Source organism: Abrus precatorius, unplaced genomic scaffold (genome assembly GCF_003935025.1).
Source record: "Abrus precatorius isolate BTA unplaced genomic scaffold, Abrus_2018 Scaffold5, whole genome shotgun sequence".
Classification (NCBI taxonomy): Eukaryota; Viridiplantae; Streptophyta; class Magnoliopsida; order Fabales; family Fabaceae; genus Abrus; species Abrus precatorius.
This window is the reverse complement of record NW_020874395.1, coordinates 14527319-14553093: the sequence shown is the minus strand read 5'-3', so window position 1 is coordinate 14553093 and position 25775 is coordinate 14527319. Positions and strand designations below refer to the sequence as shown.

Genomic DNA, 25775 nt, shown 5'->3' with positions numbered 1-25775 from the left:
TACTCGTGTCCCTAATTTGATTCTTATCATTGTTGTCAACATATTGGATCAGATTGGATAGTTTGACTCATTTGACCATGAACTAATTATTAGGATATTATTAAATTATTAATCAAAATTATGATAAATCACTTCAAACGTTGATTAAAAGTAGCCAAAATTTAGTTTGATTAGTTAGTTTAAATAGTTGAACTAATTAACTTTTTTATTAAAGAATACAATATGTTATTTAAGTGGCCTCAATGAAAAGAGGGGAGTGAATTGAGTTTAGAAACTTTTGCTTAGATTTCACAATCTAAATTTTTTTTCAAGATGTAAGAGATATGAGAGTCTATTAATATATACAAACAAAATATAATGAAATAGATTTGCAATAAATTAAAGAGATAAGAAAAAAAGAGATTGCAAATTTGATTTATATTGGTTCTGTAACACTTTAAATTTAATTTTCAAGTAATAATTTTGAAAAATAGCAGTAATAAAATTTTTATTTAATAAAATATCTTATCACAAAGTTTCATAAAATAGTTCAAAATAATAAAGGTTTACAATTTATATCAAAACTGCTACAGGACTAATTCAGTTACATCATAATTTCAAAATATAATTTAAGTCCTATAACAATTCATCCTTCCTTCACTGAGTCTGATGTTGATCATTTTGGTCACCTGAAAATAAAATGTAAGAATGAATACTCTACACTATCCAACATACACAACTAACATTGAGTCTCACCATACATATCATATAGGTATTCTAGCATCACTACATCAGAATGAAGATCTGAGAACGATTCCGTTTTAAATTAGAGAACATTTAGAACTGTTCTAAAATCTTGCGCTATCTGATGTGTTATATTTAAGAGAACGGTTAAACAACCGCTCTCAAAAGTTAAGATTAGAGAGCGGTTTCGCGTGGGACCACTCTCCGAAGAATAAATGTAGACCGCAAATTTGAAATTAGTTTCTTTTTGAGTTTTTTGCTGCAAAGTAAAATTAACTTATTATTATGTTTAAATCAAAATTTGAAATTGATTTCTTTGTAAGTTTTCTTCATTTTTATCACAAATCAAAATTGAATCTTGAGTTTATATGTTTGGTGTTAACCAAACAATCGACATCTATATGAACCAAACAGAAAAAAAAAAAAAAAAAACAAATTAGTAGAATGATTTTTAACGTTAATAGAGAGAAAAAAGAAAGAAAGAGAGAATGAAAAAGTACCTATAGATGTGAAAAAAAAACTAATTTATTAGAGCAGAAAATATGAAAAGAGCAGGCTAACAAAGAATGAAGATGTACTTACAGATATGAAAGAAAAATAAATTATTAGTGTAGAGAAGATGAAGAGAGCAAGCTAACAGAGAATGAAGAGGTACCTACAGATGCGGAAAAAAAAAATTTGTTAGTGAGAGAAGACGAAGAGAGTAGACTAACAGAAAAAGATGAAAAGAATATAAGAGAGTAGAGAAGACGAACTGAACTTATAGTAAAAGAGATTAACTTTGTTAGCTAAGAAGAAGAAATGCGACTTTAGAGAGCGGTTAATAGAGAACCGCTCTCAGAAGTATAGTTCTGAGAGCGATTAACAAAGAACCGCTCTCAAAAGTATAGATCTGAGAGCAGTTAATAGAGAACCGCTCTCTAAATATATAGTTACAAAGCGGTTTTTACTAATCGCTGTCTAAGTTAGCGCTCCAAAAACTTATTTCTGACGTAGTACATATTTTACTCAAGTTTAGGTAATTACAAGTAACATTTCAAACATTTCATTCCAGTTCATAACCGATGTAGTCACGACACCATAACAATTTACACACGTGCTCTTACTACACCTAGCTACGCTGACTGTGGCAATGTGATAATAAATTCACATCATGAATGGTCGTCAGTCACCTCTGCCTCACGGATACCGCATGGGCAGTCATGGGTCACTCAACAAAGATAGTGGTCAGAAGTCTAGTCAAGAGGAGAGTGTGTGGCTCTTGATGCACCCACGCTCACTGTTGGTGGCACCACCTCTCTCTCTTCCCCAAAGTATTTCTACTGTCCTCATCTTTTATACCTCTAGTGTATCACTGAACTATTCACAACATCATTACAAAGACATTCAACATGCCTCATTCACACACACATTTCGACCATACACATTACTTATTCACAACACAATATCCATAGTCATTAACATTTCACAGCACATAGGTCCACATTCACTCGCACACACGACACAAGTGTCCACATTCATTCATAGTATACGGCCCACTGACCCACATTCATCTACCACACACGACACACATGTCCATTTCATACACACAACATTTCAACATGCCATACACATTTTCATTTAAGGGTATGTCATCCCCACAATTAATTCACATTTCACTCCAAACCCACAATAATTTTTATTGAATCACACATTTCCTATTCTCTATCTCAGCCACATCACAACATTCAATGAAATAAATGATAAATTAAACACAATGAGATAAGGTAGAGTCCTCTCTTACCTCAAATGAAGACCCACATACTAAATCAACAAGGTAGTCGCTCTCCCACACAAACTCTAACCTAAATACATGGAAAAACCTCGTGAGAACCTAGGAAAACTGAGAAATAAGAGAATGAGGATGAAAAACTGAAACTCTAACTATTAAAACTTACCTCCAAGTGTTTCCTACACAAATCCAACTTTCAATCTTGCTCCTAAGCGGCTTGAAGGCAATTTAATCGGTGAATAGGAGTGAGAGAATCGAAGAAATCTCAAAGAAAAAGTAAGAAAATGAAACTTCCCTAAATCCTAACCCTTTTAAATCCTTTTTCTGGTCGCGACATTCTCGCTACAGCGAGACTCACTGCAGCGACACCCTGTCTCGCTACAGTGAAAATCTCAAAGGGAATTGCATTCTAGTTTCTGCAGAATCTTGCTACAGTGAGACTGCACTTAGAAATACATATATATTATAAATACACAACACGAAAAAGTCAACGCAAATACTTATATTAATAATCAAACTATATTACAAAATTCGAGGCGTTACAAGTGCAGTAACCCTCTATGGGCTACGTTCAATTTGTTCAAGCAACCTATTGAGAATTTCACTATTTTTTTGAGAATTTTACTATTTCTTTAAATCTTTACAATCAATGAGTCCTCTTATACCTTGGGATCTCTCACCCTTCTGTTTGAGTCTTTCAAGATACAAGAGATACCTCACTCTTGTTTTTATAAGGGATACATTACCCTTTTCACTGTAACACCTTAAATTTAACTTCAATTAAATAATAATTTTGCAAATCAAATAACCAAATTTTTCATAAAAGATTTCGAAATAAGTGAAGGGTTACAAATTAATATCAAATAACTGCTACAAGACTAGTTCAATTACAACAAATTTTAAAATAAAATTGAAGTCCTATAGCAATCCATCCGTCCCTTCACTGAGTCCGATGCTAATCGTCTTGATTACCTGAAAAATGAATGTAAGGGTGAGTACTCTACATAACCCAAAAACACATTGTCACGACCCCTTTTATAAGGAACCGAGAACATTGTTTCTACATCACAAACTTATTTGAAATAAAGTATAGAAAATATAATTATGAAATTCTCTTCTCATTCAAAATAAAACAGAGTTTCTTACAACAAATATCCAACAGAACAACATAATATTACATTTAGTTCATAATATTCAAAAATACCCAAAATTATACTACGTAACTCCCTCTACATGAGGTCTCAAAATATAGGAAAAAGGACTTTGATGCAATATTACTCGACCCCAGCTTCAATCATTTCTTCACTGGCCCCTCAGCCTGTGAAGTAGATGCAAAACCTGCTACATCTGCTCACGTACCACCGTACGATCATCGCAGTACACACGCACACAACGACATAGAAAGAAACGCAAGGGTGAGCTTACAAAAATAAAATAAAATCATATATATAAAGTAAAATATTTCTCACAGCAATAGCCCCATGCATTTCCAGCCCATCTAATGCACAGCATGAAAACGGTTTCCAACTGGTTTCACAGCCTAAGTAATCCAGAAGGAACCGAGCCAGTCCGGGAGCGACCCATTCCGGTATCTGGATCCAGACAGCACAGCACAGCAGCTCAGCATGAACTTACCGTTACACGTCTACCCACCTAAACATGTAACTCGGCTCTATAATGATGCAAAACATATATCTCAGCATGATGCACACCGCCAAAATTATTTTAACAGCTCAGCTAAGACAAGTTTAAGATAGATCAGCCAAAATCTCAGCATTTTAAATCAATTAACAGCAGTTACAGCTTAGAAAATAGCTTTTATTCAATAGATCTAACAAAATCATATCAAAACATCTTAAAATAGCATATTAAACCGTTCAAAACGTAGTTCATAGGTTAAAGTAAACTCCCCTTACCTCAGAACGACGATTCACACTAGATCTACTGAATATTACTTGTTTTATAGCAAGATTCACCGAAGATTTGGCTTTAGAACGGAGTTTCTCCTAAGAATACCATGAACTTCTATGAGAAAGAGAAGAAGAAGAGAAACGAACAGTAAATCTAGCTTCAAACTTAAAGAAACTTACTTCAAATCCTTCAGAATAGACGTAGGATCTCAGATCTGGCGAGAAATCTAAGTTTAGGAAGGTTTAGTATGAGAGAAATGATAGTTTTTGGCCTTAGAACCTTTGAGAACCTTGGATAGGGGTGAAGAAATGAAAATTTCGTGTGAAGCCCCCTTTTTATAGAAAATTTTCGAAATTTACTGTTCACCACCGGAATTTACTGTTCATCGCCGGAAACACTGTTCAGAGCACTATTCATGCCGGAAAATATTGTACACGCATACTGTACACGCACTGTACGCGTATGTGACGTCAGCCATGACGCCATGATGATGTCACTGATGACGTCAGTAGTCACTGTACATACGCGGTTTTCACTGTTCATACGCGGTTTGCACTGTTCATACACGGTTTGTACGCGGTTTGCACTGTTCATAGGCGGTTTTACTGTTCATCCGACACTGTTCATACGGTACTGTTCACTTTTTTTTTTTTTTAAAATAATTTCAAACTCCATCTAAATCTATTCCAATACCAAATAATCCTTCAATTAACATTGAACAAGTATAAAATATTATAGATTACTCAATAATAAATCTCTAGCCTGACAATTCTCCCCCCGAAAATAAATTTTCGTCCTCAAAAATTTTATCACTCAGAGAAAAGATGAGGGTACAACTTTCTCATTCTTTCCTCTAACTCCCATGTGGCATCACCAGTTATTGGGTCCCAAACAACTTTTACTAACCGAATAGATTTGCCTCTAAGTTCCTTAACTCTAGTTTCCTCGATACGAGTAGCTGGGACCTCGACAGACAAATCATCTCATAACTCCACAACATCAGGCTCGATTACATGAGATAAATCCGGAACATACTTTCTTAGCTGCGACACATGGAAAACATTATGTAGTCCTGACAACTGAGGTGGTAGTGCTAATTCATAGGCTACTGGTCCTCTACGATGTAATATCTGATACGGTCCTATGAACTTAGGTGTTAACTTCTTGGCTCTTAAGGCTCGCCCCACACCTGTAGTGCGTGATACTCTCAAGAATACGTGATCACCAACCTCAAATTCTAGAGGTCTTCTGCGTCGGTCAGCATAAGATTTCTGTCGACTCTGGGTAGCTCTCAGCTTTTCTCTAATAAGTTCAACTTTCTCCTTAGTTTCTTGCAGCATTTCAGGTCCAACCATCAAATGTACTCCATCTTGGAACCAACAGATAGGGGTTCTACACCTTCTGCCATACAGAGCTTCAAATGGTGCCATATCTATACTCGAATGGTAGCTATTATTATAAGTGAATTCTACCAAAGGAAGCATATCCTCCCAATTACTCTTCTGCTCTACAATACAAGTCCGCAATATATCCTCTAAGGTCTGAATAGTACGCTCAGATTGACCATCTGTCTGCGGATGATATGCAGAACTCAACCTCAACTGTGTGCCCATAGCCTCTTGGAAACTCTGCCAAAACTGGGAAGTGAATCGAGGATCCCTATCAGAGATAATACTAGAAGGTACTCCATGTAACTTGACAATCTCTCTAATGTACAATTCTGCTAATTTCTCCAAGCTAAAGGTCATGTTAATTGGCAAGAAATGCGCACTCTTGGTTAGCCTATCAACTATGACCCATACGGCATCATGGTTTTTAACTGTTCTAGGTAGATGGGACACAAAGTCCATAGTCACATGGTCCCACTTCCACTCTGGAATTTCCATTGTCTGCAACTCTCCTGGAGGGCTCTGGTGCTCCGCCTTTGCCTTCTGGCAAGTCAAACAAGCTTTAACAAATTCAGCTATCTCTCGCTTCATGCCTGGCCACCAAAACATCTGCTTTAAATCTTGATACATCTTGGTAACACCAGGATGAATGTTGAGATTACCCTTATGTCCTTCTTCTAGAATTGCTTTCTTTAATGCAGTATCTCTAGGGACACAAACTCGACCTTGGCATTTGAGAATATCATCAGCACCTTTACTAAAACCCTTTGCTTTATCTGTCCCTAAGAGAAATACAATCCGACATAACATCAAATCCCACAGTTGTTTGTCTTTAATTTCCTGTAAGAAATTATTAGTCACCACAATTCGGCTACAACTAATCTTTTCAGGTGATAAGTCTACGTGTATGTTCAGGTCTTGGAATTGTTCTACCAAAAGAGTTTCACTAACTCTTAAGGAGAATGCCTGAACTACATTCCTACTTAATGCATCGGCCACCACGTTAGCTTTTCCTGGATGGTATTGGAGCTGAAAATCATAATCCTTAAGGAATTCCACCCAACGTCTCTGCCTCATATTTAACTCTCGCTGATCGAATAAATATTTCAGGCTCTTGTGATCACTATACACATCAAACTGAGCTCCATAAAGATAGTGCCGCCACACCTTCAGAGCAAAGACTACAGCAGCTAACTCAAGGTCGTGAATCGGGTAATTTCGCTCATGAGTTCGCAATTGGCGAGATGCATAAGCTACTACTCTTTTATCCTGCATTAACACACATCCCAATCCTTGATGGGAAGCATCACAGTAACCTCAAACGATCGACTAGTATCAGGGAGAATCAACACTGGAGAGGAAGTTAGTCTCTGCTTCAACTCATTAAAGCTTTGTTCACATTCCTCAGTCCATACAAAGGGTTGATCACGGCGAGTTAACCGTGTTAATGGTGCAGCTATCTTCGCAAATCCCTCTATAAATCTCCGGTAGTAGCCTGCTAGGCCCACAAAACTACGAATCTCTGTGGCTGTCTTAGGCCTTTCCCACTGCAACACCGCTTCAACTTTGGAAGGATCAACTGCAATTCCTTTAGCTGAAATAACATGACCGAGGAACTTTACTTCCTCTAGCCAAAACTCACACTTAGATAATTTAGCATACAACTGTTTTTCCCTTAAAACACTGAGTACAGTCCTTAAATGCTCTGCATGTTCCTCTGATGAACTAGAATAAATCAAAATATCGTCAATAAAGACTACCACAAATCGATCCAGGAAAGGTCTAAAGATCCGATTCATGTAGTCCATAAACACAGCTGGAGCATTGGTGACTCCAAAAGGCATCACTATATACTCATAGTGGCCATATCTAGTGCAGAAAGCAGTCTTAGGAATATCTTCATCCTTCACTCGGATCTGATGGTACCCAGACTTCAAATCAATCTTAGAGAATACCTTAGCACCTCTCAGCTGGTCCATCAAATCATCGATTCGCGGCAACGGGTACTTATTCTTAATTGTCAATTTATTTAACTTGCGATAATCAACACATAATCTAGAACTGCCGTCCTTCTTTTTCACTAAGAGAACTGGTGCTCCCCAAGGTGATATACTCGGCCTAATCATCTGTTTCCGCATTAGATCCTCAATCTGCTCCTTAAGCTCCATCAACTCTTTCGGCGCCATTCTGTAAGGTGCTACAGACACTGGCTCAGCTCCAGGAATCAAATCTATAGAAAACTCCACCTCTCTACGTGGAGGTATTCCAGGAATATCCTCTGGAAAAATCTCAGGGAACTCTCGTACTACTGGTATTGACTGAAGGCTTTGCTCCACTTCTGCATTCATAACTCCCAACAAAACAAAACAAGATACTCCCTCACCTAAGGATGTTTCTACCTGTCGAGTAGAAATTAATTCCACACAGCCTTGTTGCTCAGGAAAGATTAAACACCTCCGGCCACAATCAATTAACACACGATTGGCAGTTAGCCAATCCATACCCAGGATTACATCTAACCCTGACATTGGGATACAAATAAGGTTTACTTTGTACTTTCGTCCCTCAATTACTATGGGGCACCTAACACAAACCGTTGAAGTCTTAATCAAACTTAAAGTAGGTGTCGATACTACCAATTCACATCCTAGATCACTCAATGGTAACCCTAAGTTTCTCACACAAATGTCCGCAATAAAAGAGTGCGTGGCTCCAGAATCAAACAATACAGAAAGAGAAGTACCTGCCACTACCGCTGTCCCCTGAACGAGATCTGTCGCCTGGGCTGCCTCTGATGCAGAAGTAGTGAATACACGTCCCTCTGCTCTCGATCTAATTCTCGTCGGAGTTCTAGTCGCTTTAGGTCTCACAGCATGTAAGGCGCTAGCAGAAGACGAAACTGCCCCACTAGGCATAGGACAGTCCCTAGCAAGATGCCCTGGCTGCTGGCATGAGAAGTAAACTCTGACATCAGTCTGTGGGCACTAGCTCAGGTAGTGTGGCCCACCACATCTGAAACATTTGACAATATGCGGCACTGAGGCTCTAGGAGCAGAAGAAGTTGCTCCCCTAGGCTGAAATGTAGAAGTAGCAGTCCCTATTGGCACCGGGGCTGATGCTGCCGATCCTCTCGACTGAGATGGTCGAGATTGCTGTTGGCGTAGCGACCGACTGTAGGGGCCCTTCTTAGCACCCTTACTTCCATTACCATAGCTGCTAGCAGCTCTACTAGATGGAGCCTTCCCAACTCCACCAACATCCTCTGCATTAAGACTCTCTATAATGGTGGCTTGATCCACCAAGTCAGCAAATTATGTGATCCTAAGTGGGATTAAAATCTTCTTTATGTCAATTCTCAACCCGTCTGAAAACCTCTGACATCTCCACTCCTCCGAGGTCGGGTGAGAATAAAATCTGTAAAGCCGCTCAAACTGTATTGCATACTCATAGACTGATGAGTTTCCTTGCACCAAGTTTAGAAATTCCCGCTCTTTGGCAGCACGAACATGGGAAGGAAAAAACTTTCCCAGAAAACTACTTCTAAATACAGCCCAAGTGATGACTTCACCTCGGGCCTCCAGCATAGCACGAGCTCCGTGCCACCACATCTCTGCATCCCTTGTCAGCATATAAGTAGCATATAACACCTTCCTCTCCTCGGCGCAACCCATAGTTAGGAAGATCTTCTCAATCTCCCTGATCCAGAGTTCAGCAGCATCTGGTCCATCCACTCCCGTGAATTGAGGAGGATCATTCTTCCTGAACTCTGACAAACCATGGTATTCAGGAGGAGGTGCAGCTGAGGCAGTAGCTGCTGCTGCCTGTGCTGCAGCAACGGCTTGGTTAGCAGCTTGCTGCTGCTGAATCATATCTAGACTCTGCCTAACAGTGGCTGCCATGGCCTCCATGGCGTGAGCCATTTGGTTCATATCAGCAGGAGGAGGAGGGTTTGTAGCAGATCTTCTTGGTCTAGCCATCCTAATATATAGACTAGCTTAGATTCCTAGCGTTTAACACATTCAGCAATACCACCACATAGCTATATTCACAGATTCAGCTTATAGTGATATATTCATATTTAGTATATCATAACAATTTAATCAGTTTAGCACTGAGGATAACATTATATCAGCATTCACACAGCATAGCAAACACACTTATCTCAACAATCATTTATAGCTTAGCTTAACAACTTTTTATTTATGCAGCATGAATCGCCTATAGCTCACCCCAGTATCATATACCAAGATTTCCTATATCAGTCATGTCTGAGAACCGAGGTGATCAAGCTCGTTCCCTCACAACCTGATGATTAGAAATTATAATATATGATTCACAGCTAAAATTGACATGTCTAATATGCACAACTGACGTCTAACAACCTCACCCCGTAGGTTTACCTAGACCATGCTCTGATACCACTAAAATGTCACGACCCCTTTTATAAGGAACCGAGAACATTGTTTCTACATCACAAACTTATTTGAAATAAAGTATAGAAAATATAATTATGAAATTCTCTTCTCATTCAAAATAAAACAGAGTTTCTTACAACAAATATCCAACAGAACAACATAATATTACATTTAGTTCATAATATTCAAAAATACCCAAAATTATACTACGTAGCTCCCTCTACATGAGGTCTCAAAATATAGGAAAAAGGACTTTGATACAATATTACTCGACCCCAGCTTCAATCATTTCTTCACTGGCCCCTCAGCCTGTGAAGTAGATGCAACACCTGCTACATCTGTTCACGTACCACCGTACGATCATCGCAGTACACACGCACACAACGACATAGAAAGAAACGCAAGGGTGAGCTTACAAAAATAAAATAAAATCATATATATAAAGTAAAATATTTCTCACAGCAATAGCCCCATGCATTTCCAGCCCATCTAATGCACAGCATGAAAACGGTTTCCAACTGGTTTCACAGCCTAAGTAATCCAGAAGGAACCGAGCCGGTCCGGGAGCGACCCATTCCGGTATCTGGATCCAGACAGCACAGCACAGCAGCTCAGCATTAACTTACCGTTACACGTCTACCCACCTAAACATGTAACTCGGCTCTATAATGATGCAAAACATATATCTCAGCATGATGCACACCGCCAAAATTATTTTAACAGCTTAGCTAAGGCAAGTTTAAGATAGATCAGCCAAAATCTCAGCATTTTAAATCAATTAACAGCAGTTACAGCTTAGAAAATAGCTTTTATTCAATAGATCTAACAAAATCATATCAAAACATCTTAAAATAGCATATTAAACCGTTCAAAACGTAGTTCATAGGTTAAAGTAAACTCCCCTTACCTCAGAACAACGATTCACACTAGATCTACCGAATATTACTTGTTTTATAGCAAGATTCACCGAAGATTTGGCTTTAGAACGGAGTTTCTCCTAAGAATACCATGAACTTCTATGAGAAAGAGAAGAAGAAGAGAAACGAACGGTAAATCTAGCTTCAAACTTAAATAAACTTACTTCAAATCCTTCAGAATAGACGTAGGATCTCAGATCTGGCGAGAAATCTAAGTTTAGGAAGGTTTAGTATGAGAGAAATGGTAGTTTTTGGCCTTAGAACCTTTGAGAACCTTGGATAGGGGTGAAGAAATGAAAATTTCGTGTGAAGCCCCCTTTTTATAGAAAATTTTCAAAATTTACTGTTCACCACCGGAATTACTGTTCATCGCCGGAAACACTGTTCAGAGCACTATTCATACCGGAAAATACTGTACACGCGTACTGTACACGCACTGTACGCGTATGTGACGTCAGTCATGACGCCATGATGATGTCACTGATGACGTCAGCAGTCACTGTACATACGCGGTTTTCACTGTTCATACGCGGTTTGCACTGTTCATACACGGTTTTGTACACGGTTTGCACTGTTCATAGGCAGTTTTACTGTTCATCCGACACTGTTCATACGGTACTGTTCACTTTTTTTTTTTTAAAAAAAATAATTTCAAACTCCATCTAAATCTATTCCAATACCAAATAATCCATCAATTAACATTGAACAAGTATAAAATATTATAGATTACTCAATAATAAATCTCTAGCCTGACACACATAATCAACGTAGAGTCTCACCTCCAAAACATTTTCAACACATTAAACAAATTCAATCACAAGCAGCATTTCACATCCATAAGTACAATTCATAAACGCATGCATATGCATGCTAACCACACTCACTGTGGCACTGTGATAACAGATTTACACCATGAATGGTCGCCGGTTACTCCCACCTCATGGATACCACGTGGGCAGTCATGACTCAACAAAGATAATAGTCAGAGGTCTAATCAAGAAGAGAGTGTGTGACCCGTAGTGCACCCGTTCCACAGTCGGCGTCACCACCACTCTTTTCTAAGGTATTTCTACTGTCCTCATCTCCCACACCCCAGTGTATCGCTGAACCATTTACAGCACATTACAACGGCACTAACACGCTCATTCACACATATTCCATTCATGCATGCAATAATCATGCTTACACACGGCACACAGCCCACATTGCATTCAAATACATGGCACTAGGCCCACATTCATTTCACATTACACGGCACATAGCCAATATTCATCTATATTACACCACATTTACATACAATCCACATCCATCAAGTTCGGGTCAACACACATAATGTTCACAAATCACAGCACATGGCCCACATTACATTTCTCAGTAATTTTCTACCCACTAACTCAGCCACAACACAATATTAAGCAAACTAATAACAATTCATGCACAAAAGAGTAGGATAAAGTTCTCCCTTACCTTAGATTGAAGACCCACACTCAGATTTGACCACGGACATGCTCCCTACACAAATTGCGGCCTAAAACACATGAAAGAACTCCATGAGAATTCCAAGAAATAGAGAATTGAGCATGAGAAACGAAACCCTAACCATTAAAAACTCACCTCCAAGCGTTCCCCACATAGATTTAACCTTCAATCAAGCTCCCGAACGGCTTTGGAGGCAATTAATCGGTGGAATAGGGCTTTGGGGAATGAAAGGATCTAAGGGACAGGGAGAAATAACTCTCCCCGAACCCTAACCCCTTTAAATCCTTTTCTGGTCGCGACACTCTCACTACAGCGAGTTATTCTTGCTGCAGTGGCGACATGCCCTCTCACTACAGCGAAAAAACAAAAAAAAAATGCGCTCTGGTTTCTGCAAAATCTCGCTACAGCGAGACTACACCCAGAAATGCAGCGCAAACTGTCGTTACAGCGAGACGTGTCTTGCTACAGCGAGAAGGCGACAATTCTGGTCTTTCCTCCTAAGGCCCTCTCACTACAGCAAAAATCCTCTCGCTGCAGCGAGAACAGCCCAGTATCATGCCCTACATTTAGGCACTTAGCCCATTTCAGCCCTATCCAGTCATGCATACACACATATATATATATACACATCTACAACACATATCCAAAAATACCCACATATATATATATATATATATATATATATATTTATATTTATATAAATATATATTTATATTTATATAAATATATATTTATATTTATATAAATATATATTTATATTTATATAAATACAATAATTAATATTACAAAAATTTGGGGCTTACGTTCACTACTTTGATAATATAATAGAAGAAATTACTCTCTGAATAGAGCAAATAATACAACTTGAAATCTTACAAAGTTTTCTCAATTAATAAGAAAATCTTGTCAAGATTTAAGCAAGATGTTTGATGAATGAGAATGATTTGTTCAATTGATCTATGCAGTATTTTTTTAACCTTTTGAAAGTGTTAGTAAATGTTATTTATATTGAACAATTCGTATGGATTGTTAGAGATTGATTCAAAAGGATACATCTTTTCATAGCGCACCTTTTTGCGTATTCTGGTCTTTGGTAATCGATTGCATGAACTTGTAATTGATTACACAGTTTAAAATTTTGAAAAATGACAGCAGTTACTTTCTAGTAATTGATGAGATTTTGAACTCTGGGTATAAGAACAACATGGTAATCAATTACTATATCTGGTAATCGATTACAATAAACCCAAAACTTGAAGGATTGAATTTTTACCACTTTTTAGATAGTTTTAAATCATCATCTATGTTTTTTTCATATCAAAATAATTATCTTAAAATTTATTTTGAGTAAAACTTGATTAATTTTAAAATGGCCAAATAAATTTACTAGAGAGAAAAACTTTTGATAAACTTTTTTAAAATCTAAATATTCTAACCATTTATCTTTGCCTTTTGCCTATTCTTCATCAAAAATTTTCATGCCATAGAGTTTCCTTCTTGTTATCTTTTTGGCATTATCAAAACCTACAATATACATATTTACACAATATGTTTTTTTTATTTAATGAACATTTTAATTTATTTTATATTATTTTCTTATATATACAATTCGATTGGACTCATTTATTAAAACAAGTAAATCTTAAATAAAATATCACTGAATTAATTTCAATTTTATTTAACATTTTGTTTTGAAGTTCATATCTTCAACTAAGCTTTGACCTCTCTCTTTTCTATTACTTGGGATTTTTTTCTTGGACTAACATAGGCTTTTGTAAACACTACCAGTACGCTAGGCCCAAATGGTGATTGAGTTGGAAAAAGGTCGAAAGGAAACTAATTCTTTAAATATTGAATAAAAAAACTCTTTATATTAAAGATAAAATAACACATATCATGAATTATTAAAAAAATTAATTTAATCTCTAAATTATTCTAGACCCCTTAATAAGTTCTTTAATATAATCTTACTTAACTCACTGACTAATCACTATTTGGTTTTTTTTTCTTTCACTAACTTATTTGATAATTCTAAAAAAATATTAATATATTAAAAATTATAAATATTTTAAAAATATATTAAGAGTTTTGTTAAACTTAACTCTTAAATATGAGTTTAAACATTTAAAATTAACATGTATTTTTATTAAACACTCCAATTTTTACATTGAAGATATGAAATATAATAAATATATTTTTATCAATTAAAACTTATTATTATTAATTACTTAAACTCAAATACAGAGGCTAAGATTAACATTGGTATAGATTAATTATAATATAATATTTTCTAAAAAAAAATACATCTCATTTCATCAACAACTGTTAAAAGTAATGACAAAAAATAGTTATTGCCTGTGAGAAAATGAGAATTTTTTTTTGTAATGAATAACAAAAAGTTCACCATAAATGTTATATCAGATAATCTTATATGGCTATAGAAACTACAAATCTAGGCATAGCAAAATCATGCAACAATCATTCAAATTAAAACCCTACTTGTCCTGAATTACTATGTCAGCGCCCATCAACATTAAAGGCAACTATATCATCATAGGAAACTCCTAAGCAAAAAAACAGCCATTGGCCATGGAGGAAGTTTTGTTGAGAAGAAAGTCAAAGTTTCTAATAATTTGAAAAGTATAAGCCAATATTGACTATAAATCCTTTAGCAAACCAGTCATGCAATGAATGTTTCTATTCATCCAAATGTCCATAGTGTGGCTAAAAATCAAAATATTCTAAATTTTATAGATACATAAATAAGCTAAATCAACTCAATTTTTAATTATTTTTTATCGATAACTGAATTTTTAATTAAATCACTAGTTTCTGATTTTATAAAAAAAAAATCGAACCAAACTGAGTCATACAAGTTAAATATAACTGAAATTTATTTAGAACACTGATTACCAGCATACATGGTTTTTGAATGGGCCCGTGAAGCCCATAAACCCAATATGATATCAGCAAAGGGTTTAGGGTATTATTGGGCGCGCGCGCACTTCCATTTCGTGTCTTCTATTACCGAGTGTGATTCCGTTCATTCATTTTTCTCCGATCCTCCTGCTTCGGTTTTAGGGTTGTTTCTTTCCCATTGCATTGCAATGGCGCTGTTCCTTCTCTACGAGTCAGCTTCGGGTTACGCTCTCTTCGAAGCTCACGGCCTCGACGAAATCGGTCAGAACACGGAGGCGGTTCGGAACTCGGTTTGGGATTTGAACAGGTTCGGCAAAGTCGTCAAGCTTCGCTCCTTCAACCCTTTCACCTCCGCACTCGACGCCCTCAAACAGTGCAACGCCGTTTCCGAAGGTAAATTCGAAGTTCAATTCGTAGTTGAAACTTCGGTTAAACCGGTTATCCAATGGTTTTTAATTGATTCGGTGTTGTTCAGGCTTGTTGACTGATGAATTGAGAACGGTTTTGGAAACTAACTTACCGAAAGTGAAGGAAGGTAAGAAATCGAAGTTCAGTTTAGGTGTATCAGATCCTAAGATTGGTTCTCAGATTTTTGAAATCACTAAAATTCCTTGCCAAAGTAACGAGTTTGTGAGTGAGTTGCTTCGCGGTGTGCGCCTCCATTTTGATAGGTTTGTCAGTGATCTCAAGGTTGGTTAACATTTACTGCTACCTCGTATTGTGTTTCTTAAATGTTTCTGATTTTATGGTTAAAATGCGTATTTGGTTCTTATAAATGACATGCATTTATGAATTATTCTATGTAAAAAAATACAAGTTCGTGTTTTAATTAATGGTGTTGAAACAACCGGGGCTAAAGTGAAATAAAATCCTCATGCAGGAACTAAAATGCAAGTGTTTTGGGTATAGGGAGTAATCTATAAATGAGTGTCTAGTATAGGGAAGGAGTGCGTATTTGAACCTTAATTTATTTAAATTAATTTTTGCTTTAATTGAATTCTGTAGTCTGGGGATTTGGAAAAGGCTCAGCTTGGTCTGGGGCATAGTTACAGCAGAGCGAAGGTGAAGTTCAATGTTAATCGAGTTGACAATATGGTCATTCAAGCGATTTTCCTTCTTGATACACTTGATAAGGATATCAATTCCTTCTCCATGAGAGTCAGGTAGTTTGTGTTCCGCAGTGAATAGTCTACTTTTAAATCTAGGATTTTTGTATTGGAAATAGTTTACTCTTTTTAAGAGAATTATTGGACTTAAAGAGTTTGATTCTCATTGATCGTGTGCAGAGAATGGTATTCTTGGCATTTTCCGGAACTGGTGAAGATTGTAAATGATAATTATCTGTATGCCAAAGTTGCAAAATTTATTGAGGATAAATCAAAGGTGTCTGAAGACAAGATTTCAACCTTAACTGACATAGTTGGTGATGAAGATAAAGCAAAGGAGATTGTGGAAGCTGCCAAGGCCTCCATGGGTAGAATTCACGTATTTGTGTTACTTTGACTTGTCTTGACCTTTATCTAAATCTTATTTCTCTTCTCTTTCTTCAGGACAGGATTTGTCCCCAGTGGACTTGATTAATGTCAAACAATTTGCACAGAGGGTGATGGACCTGTCTGAGTACAGGCGGAAGCTGTATGATTACCTGGTTGCTAAAATGAACGACATAGCACCAAATTTGGCCTCCTTAATTGGTGAAGTTGTTGGAGCGCGATTAATTTCTCATGCAGGTAGCCTCACAAATTTAGCTAAATGCCCCTCTTCAACTCTTCAAATTCTTGGTGCAGAGAAGGCTCTGTTCAGGTTCTTAACTCTACCTTCTCTTTTGAAGTTGTACCGCTTATTTGGTCAATGTTAACAGAAAGTAACCAGGTTTCATACGCATAACTGCAAGAGTTTGTTATTTTCAATTATGGTTGGTAGGTTAGGTTCCCTCCATGGAAGGCCTTCACTAGGGCATGGTAGGAATTTATTATAAAACCTATATATGATATCGCGACCAGAGATGTTAATTTATTATGTCACCATAATATAACTTCCTTTCATTAAGGTAGTAACAGAGAACTAGTAGCCAGGGTCAATGTTTTCCTGCACTCTTCCAAATCATTGTCTACGTCAGCCATATCCATTGTCCTGTGTAGCTTAATCATGTCTTTTATATGCTTGAGAAGTTCACCATTTCCATTTATGTACCAGACTAGGCAATTACTGTTTTAGGATTTTTTCTTGACCAGAAACACAAAAACAGTAAATCGTTCAAACTGCAAGTACAGGCTATATATTATTTAGGTAGTTCCTTCCTTTAAGAACTACACACTTGAAGATGTTTTACCATAAGTAAAGGCTTTTAACTATTGTTCCCACTTACGATGTATAAGGTAGCAGTTGTCCATTACACAAATCCCCTATCATTTGCTTCCAAACTTTCCTGTCAAGTTTCCTCCATGTTGTTTTGTCAAGAAAATAGCTAATTTTGGTCTGCAACTACTCTTCTTGTGTGCTGTAACTTCTAAGTTTCTAATTTATAATAATATAATTTCCTATTCTATTCAGGGCATTAAAAACAAGAGGAAACACTCCCAAATATGGTCTGATATTCCACTCTTCTTTTATTGGTCGAGCATCTGCCAGAAATAAGGGCCGAATAGCTCGCTATCTTGCTAATAAATGTTCAATTGCATCACGGATTGACTGCTTTTCTGGTTTGTTTTGTTTAATTTTAGCAATCTTATGCATTACAACACCTTGTTGCATGTTAGGTAATTTTGTTGTACTATAATGCAGAAAGGGGCACTACTGCTTTTGGGGAGAAACTACGTGAGCAAGTTGAGGAGCGACTTGACTTCTATGACAAGGGAGTTGCCCCTCGTAAGAACATAGATGTCATGAAGTCTGCTATTGAAAGTGTTGAAAACAAAGGTAAGGAAAGGATGGAAGGAGAACTATCCCTCAGTTCCATCCCAGTGCCCTCGTTCATTCCCTTTAATGATATGCATTTGGTAATGATTATTATTTATTATACGATGGAGTTTATTGCCATGTTGAATTTTATTTTTGGCTGAATTTATAGTAGAATGTTAAGATGGATGTGTGGTTATATGAGAAAATATAAGATAAAAAATAATTATAGATGAGGAGAGTTTGAGTAACATCCATTAAGGAGACGATGGCAGAAAATCGGTTAAGTATCTATATGGTGGAGTTAATTTTTTTATTTTTCACTTAAGAAGCTTGTGTCTGTATTTTATATTTGCATGTGTAATAGTGGAATTCAACTGATTGATGGTAATTGTAGATACAGTGATGGAAACAGAAGAAGTGCCTGTTGAAGTTTCAGGCAAGAAAGCCAAGAAGAAGCGTAAGTCTGCCACTACAGACAATGATAACATGGCTGTAGATAAGCCCGCAGAGACTACAAACGGTGATGCATTGGAGGATCATAAGTCTGAAAAGAAGAAGAAAAAGAAAGAAAAGAGGAAATTGGACCATGAGGTGGAGATTCATGATCAAGCCATTGATGATGGTGCTAATGGGGTTGAAAATGAGCAAGATGGAACAGTTAAAAAGAAAAAGAAAAAGGATAAAAGGGTCGATAGTAGAGAAGTATTAGAGGCTGCTACTGAGACTAAGAAAAAGAAAAAGAAATCAAAAAGTAAAGATGTTGAGTAAACTATGGAGAGTAATTTTAACTGCTGAAATCGCGTTTGTAATGTTATTATTTTGGATAACTTTAGAAGCCTTTTCTGCTTTGAACTTCTCTCAGTTGCTGGGCATGTCTAGCTTTGTGTTGACTGCACATTCAGCATTCAAATTTTGTTCCAGTGAGTTTCTGCGTCATTCCATTGTTTGGAAACACCCACATCTGCGTGAGATTTTAAAAACGTATTAACTGACATCTTTTAGTAGCTTGGGTAGTTATGGATTCGGGCTCAACTTTGTAAAGCTAAAGTTATAAAATTAAATTTTATACTTAATAAAACTACATATTTTAATAAAAATGTTTAATTCAAGTTAATTTAGACATACGTTTTAAGTACATTCAATAGTTTTAAATTAATTTTATTAAATTTTAATTCAAAGAGGCAGTAAATAGGACATTTGCACCTAATAAATGATTTGTGAAAACATATTTTTACCATAAATACGAAGGATTTGTTTTTCTCAATCTAAAGGACAGTTTAAACATTTAGATATAAAAATAAAAATACTCAAAAGAATATTTATTATATTATAATTATAAAAGTGTTACAAATATTCATTAGTAAAAATATACTAGTATTAATGGTTTAAATTTAGTTTTAAAAATTGAGATTAATGTTTAATTCAATGATGTAATATTCATTTTTATTTTTTTAAAAGATAATAAATTTTAAAAGAATTATTATTTTGTAATTTTTATTTATTTATCTTATTTTATTTTATTTTAAATTTTTTTGAACTATTCAAATAATAAAATGTTTTATTTATCATATTAAAAATTCTAATATAGATAAAAGGATGTTAGTGAAAAATTAATAATGAATATTGAGTGAACTTTTTGTATATAAATAGATAAAAGAAAAATAGTTTTTTTTTTGCTGGAAAAGAAAAATAGTTTTTAACAAATATATAAGAATTGAAGTAATATTTGGAAGAATAGAACGTAAACTCACAATCTTATCATGAAATATGATTCAGAATCTCACTTCCTTTTCTACTTTAATGATAAACGACATCAACATTTGAACATAGATAACCTTTCATTCATTCGAAAAGCTAATCATGGATTTGGCTCTATGAGGATTTAATTTTTGTAAATACATTTGATCTTGCAAAATGAATGCGGCGAATCATAAACGTCAAATGTTTCCATGACAACAAACAGTTAAATATTAGAGTTTAATATGAATATATTAATATAAAACTTTTATACTATTAATTAATTATAAATACTTGAAAAATATTTTTTACAATAAATAATACAAAGTATGATTTTTAATGATATATAATAATTTATTATTGGATGACAATGTAAATTTTTTTACATTATTAATATTTTGTAATTAAATTTTAAATAATATCTTCTTAATCAAATTAGTTTTATGAATGAATCAATGTAGTTGAATCTCCTTTATCGGTCTAAGATTACATGCTTATTAAGAATAGTTTAGCAAATTTTCATATTATTATGTAACTAAATGTAAAAATTTAAACTATATTAATTAGTTTTTCTAACTAATGTTTTAAAGACATTAATTAAAGAATCAATGAATAATATATTTTTATTAAAAACCATTGGTGTAGATGTATTTTTACGTTTTTCAATAAAAAAAAAATTAAATATTGATTCTTTACCCCAATGCCGCAACATTTTCCTATTAATTCTTAGAGTGTAAAATTGATTTGGTTGATAGTTTGGAAACTTTGCCACATCACCAACTTTGTTATAATTAGATAATAATTAGTTATTAGTTAAATGATTAAATGAAGTGAGTTAATCATTGCATAGTTAATTATTTTTTTCTTTAATTATATCTAGTATAATTAATTTTGAAATAATTTAATTTTAAAACAATATTTAAATTAAGTTTAAAATAATTGATTTCATTTAGATGATAAAATAAAATTACTTTTGTTTGTATTAAAAGTTAAAGTATTCAATTATCTCAAAATTAATTTTATAAACTGTAAATTATTATTTCGACCTAAAATTACGGCTGAAAAGCATTCATAAACAGTAAAATCTTTTGCTTATTGTTATTATTTTTATTAATCATTCAATTCTGTTCATTTTTTCAGAAGCTTCCATCTGCTTATTGCGAGCTCTCAGATTCCTCTTATCATATTTGTTGTTTGTTTCTCTTCAGCTTCCAAACAATCCGGAAATATAAGATATAAAATACTTACACGTTTTAATAATTTTTTATAAAATATAAGATTGATTAATTTAATCGTTCTTATTAAAATTTCTTATTAAATATATAATTTATAAAATTTTATCCATAAGCATTGCATTATATTATTTTAACGAGTATTATATTTTTAAGAAATATAAATAAATATTAATTATTAAATAACATATTTATAGTTTATACATATCTAAATAAAATAAAATTTAATATATATTATAATAAAAATAATATAAAATAATTTAACAATCATTCTTATATTCTATAAAATGAGGTTAAGAGATATAATTGTTGAAATTTTGAAACGGTGTTAAGAATATAACTATATATATATATATATATATATATATATATATATATATATATATATATATATATATATATATATATATATATATATATATTCACGTTATTAACTTTGTTGTATAGGACAAATTTTCATTGTCAATAGTAGAGCCAAGGAACCATTGTCCCCCATGCATAGTGCCAGCAGCATTGTGAATTTCTTTCTATTTTGTCATCATTGTTATTTTTGGTCAATTCCTTCAATAATAACAACAAGAGCACTACTTTCGAATCACAAAACTAACCAATAAGATGAGCAATCATAAAAGTTATTTCTTCTTGAGCATATATTGTCATAAACTTTAAATACATTTCAGATAGGTGGGTTTCATAGAGATAATTATTCGACCCAAATGAAACTTCTTAATATCGTTTGTGTCTTTCTAATTTTTAGTATGTGGTTATTTCTCTAACATGTGTTAACTTTCTGCATATTTTTTTTATGTTGTGTGGTATAGAATCTTGGTAGGAATAGTTCAAATTTCTAATGCTATCAACAAAACCACAGTTGCTAGTATATATAACTAGAAACCTGAAGGGTTGGTGGTACCATGGGTTAAGGGCAATTGGTGAAATGTGTGATCATTCTTGGTGAAGTGCAATGATTGGTTCAAGTTGAAATATGACAATGATACCATAAGACAAGGACTTCTATTGTTGACTTGTTCTTTCTTGCATGCTGTCCCTTTCTTTTTCCAAGCATGGATTCATTATTTTGTGTCTCCTCTCAATTATTTGTACCTTACATTCCATTATTGTTGGCTCCATGTGAAAGCCATGCATGTGAACCTCTTCTTTTTTTCTCTTTTGGTCTTAGACCTTCTTATCATCAGAAAGTGTGTTTATTATATTTCAAAAGTGTATTTGTTATATTTCAATTAATTTTAATTGAGTTGGCTAAACTCATTTAAAATAGAATAAATTTATTAATGGTATGTTTTTAATTCTTGTATTTTTTATAAGATTTTGATTTTAGTTTCCAAAAAATTTTATTTAGTTTTAGCCTAATTTCTTTTTTTTTTTTTGAATTCAATGTTTTTATTCTTTAGTAATGACATGATTGATTAAATTTTTTGTGTATCTTTTTTTAGTCACATTATCACTATAAATCAAAAGAGTTGAATTTTAAAAAAAGTAAAATACAAAATTAAATTAAAATCAAAATAACACGAAAATATAAAAACAAGAATTTATTTATAACTTTTTTTTTTTATGAAACTCAAACTCGAAGGCTTCTAATCGTGCATTGTGTTCCTCAAATCTCAAGCACAGTCTTGAGATAACAATTCAGACTCTAATAGATTTCAACCTTTTATTTGATTTGAAGCGAATCTCAATCATTAGTAGGGCTATAGACTTATTCTTACTTTATTCCTTATTGAAAAGAAATTAAAAAAATATTAGTGAACAAAAGTTACAATGTTTATGGTTATTATTGTTTTAAAAAAATAACTGGCATCTTATGATGTGTGATGCTGAAATCATTTATTTTATTCATTTACTTCTCACAAAAATTAGTTGTAATCTTAATACCAAAATTAGTTGCATTGAAAGTCAAACGAAGTTTTATTGTAAATTTATTAAAAGGGGGTTTTATTTGTAAATTTACATTTGTATTCATCAACATACCATTGTAAAATTATAGGAAAAAAAAAATATTGTGGGTGTCTTTAGTATAGTTATTAGATTAATTAGCTAAAAATTAAAAAATTAGCTGAAATATGAAAAGTTAATTGATTAAATTAATTTTTTGTAAAATTAATTTTTGAATTAATTAATAAATATAAAATTACAAATAATAATGTCATTACTTCCTAGATAAAAAATTAAAATTTGGTTAAAAATTAATATTTTAAAAAATATTTGCTGAAATAATACTAAAAAAACAACTAAAAGCATGTTTGCTTGTATTTTTAGAAATAATTTTCTCTTTTTAAAATAAAAATGCAAAGAAACATGCTCTAACTATTTCAACTACTTTATTAAATAGAACTATTTTTATTTTACAAAATTTTTAGCTAATAAAAATAAACTCACGTTTCAGTGAAAAGTATTGGAAAACACAATCTAAACCGCAAAATTTAGTATGTGATCTTTTTCCTTCCTGAGGCCATCATATCTAAAAGTCACTTTAGGCTCCAAATGCTTAGCATTTGTTGTAAATATATATTTTTTAAATATGTACAGTAGAGAATATAATAAAAAATTAATAAACAATAAGTTTTTATAAAAAATTATAATATTTAATAATAGTAATAATATATATTAAATTTTATAATTTGTAATAAATTATTATTATATAAATTATTATTATATTTTTTACGTAGGATAGAAATTTTTTCTCTCTGTTAGATTTTTTTTAGTACATACATTTGTTTTGAATAGTAAAAAATGAAATTTATAATAAAAATAATGTTTAAATATAATTTTAAATCATAACAGTTGAACTAGAATGAATAATGCCCGGACTTTAAAACTAAAAGATTAGTAAAATTGTAATTTACAAATACATATACTAGTATTGAATTATATTAATGATAGTGGATAAGTAAAATAATAAACAATATTACTTTGGCATTTAGTTATTACAAACACTTATCCTTTTGACAAATTAAACCAATATACAGGATAGTTGACTTCAATGCAAACCCAATTCTAGAAGTAAAAATGTTAAAATTTAGAGTATAATTAATGGAGAATTTGATTATAAAGCATATAAGGAGTATTAAAAAATGGATATTACTTATTTGAAGATTTTATATAAATTTCAGTGAGAATTGAGTCCTTAAATCATTTACGTAATTTACTTAGTGATTTTGAAAAATAATTTTATCGATGATTTAAAAACATATCTATGTGATAATGGTTTTGATTATCTGATAAATTATCTGTATGATATTATTTTAATTGGTATTGAATTATTTAAAAAATTTAAATGAGTTTTAGTTGTTAATTTGATCGTATATGCGATTATATATATATATATATATATATATATATATATATATATATAATTTTTAGTTATCAAAAGTAAAAAATATATTGAAATGTAATGAAAAAATAAAATAAATTTTAATTCAAAATATACATGTGACCTTTTAAAAAAAATATATAACAAAAATTGATAGATCTCTGTGTGTATTAGGTAATTGTACGACGTACTTCCACATTTTTATAATATTTATCTAATAAACTTTATTAAAAAAATAAGAACTAAAAATGGATGTATTCAATGCAATATATTATTTTATTCGATAAGATATATTTTTTTAAAATTGAGAAAAAAATTAATTTTAATTTATTAATAAATAAGTTACATGTCAAATCAAATGAAATTATAAATGGTCAATTAATCAATGATTTAAAAGAAGTAATTTTACTAGAAAAAATAATTTTTAATTTCAAAATTTGAAGGAATGTTATTATTTTAGTAATACAATCCGTTCTATGTCAAATTAAATTTTATAAATGAGTTAATGTTATGTGTATCCAATATTCAAATATTTACTGTTTAATTATTTCATCACAATATTAATTGATTGAATGACTAAAATTAGTTAATTAAGATAATTATACCCGGATAAGTATACACTATAATTTTTGGTTTTTTAAATCTTATTTCAAAGCTAGATAGTTGAATTAGTTGTATATATCCAAATAAGAAAGCATTCACTTAATTGCTAGATAATTTTATTAAATATATGATAATGATAATTATATTAATTACTTAATTCTTTTATAGTTTGTATTAATTAATTGATATTATTATAAATAATTAACTAAAACAATTATAACTGACACTAGTTTTGGAAGTAAAATAGATATAGTAATATCACCAAATATGACATTTAATGTTAAAAAAAATCTTTTAAATCATTTTTATTTTATTTTTCTAATTTTTATTATTATATGGATGTGAAACAATCATTTTTCACTGAAAAAATGGGACCCAGGCTCAACCCATAGAAAAACTGACAAACAAAAGAAAAAGATGTTTGTTTCCTATAAATGGAGGAAGG

The 25775-nt window shown here is 32.9% G+C and overlaps 1 protein-coding gene across 2 annotated transcripts; it reads left to right on the top strand.

Moving 5' to 3' along the window:
* Window positions 1-15605: 15605 nt before the first annotated feature.
* On the top strand, window positions 15606-19352 carry LOC113867296 (nucleolar protein 56-like). Of its 2 annotated transcripts, XM_027502528.1 has the most exons (9): window positions 15606-15916; window positions 15999-16213; window positions 16529-16686; window positions 16810-16997; window positions 17074-17326; window positions 18077-18225; window positions 18308-18442; window positions 18819-19057; window positions 19136-19322. In XM_027502528.1, exons 1-9 carry the CDS (start codon window positions 15712-15714, stop codon window positions 19190-19192), a joined length of 1599 nt encoding a protein of 532 aa, XP_027358329.1. In that variant the 5' UTR covers window positions 15606-15711; the 3' UTR covers window positions 19193-19322. The 2 variants fall into 2 exon arrangements, with proteins under 2 accessions (XP_027358329.1, XP_027358328.1); XM_027502527.1 differs by having other exon boundaries at window positions 18819-19352.
* Window positions 19353-25775: the final 6423 nt, after the last annotated feature.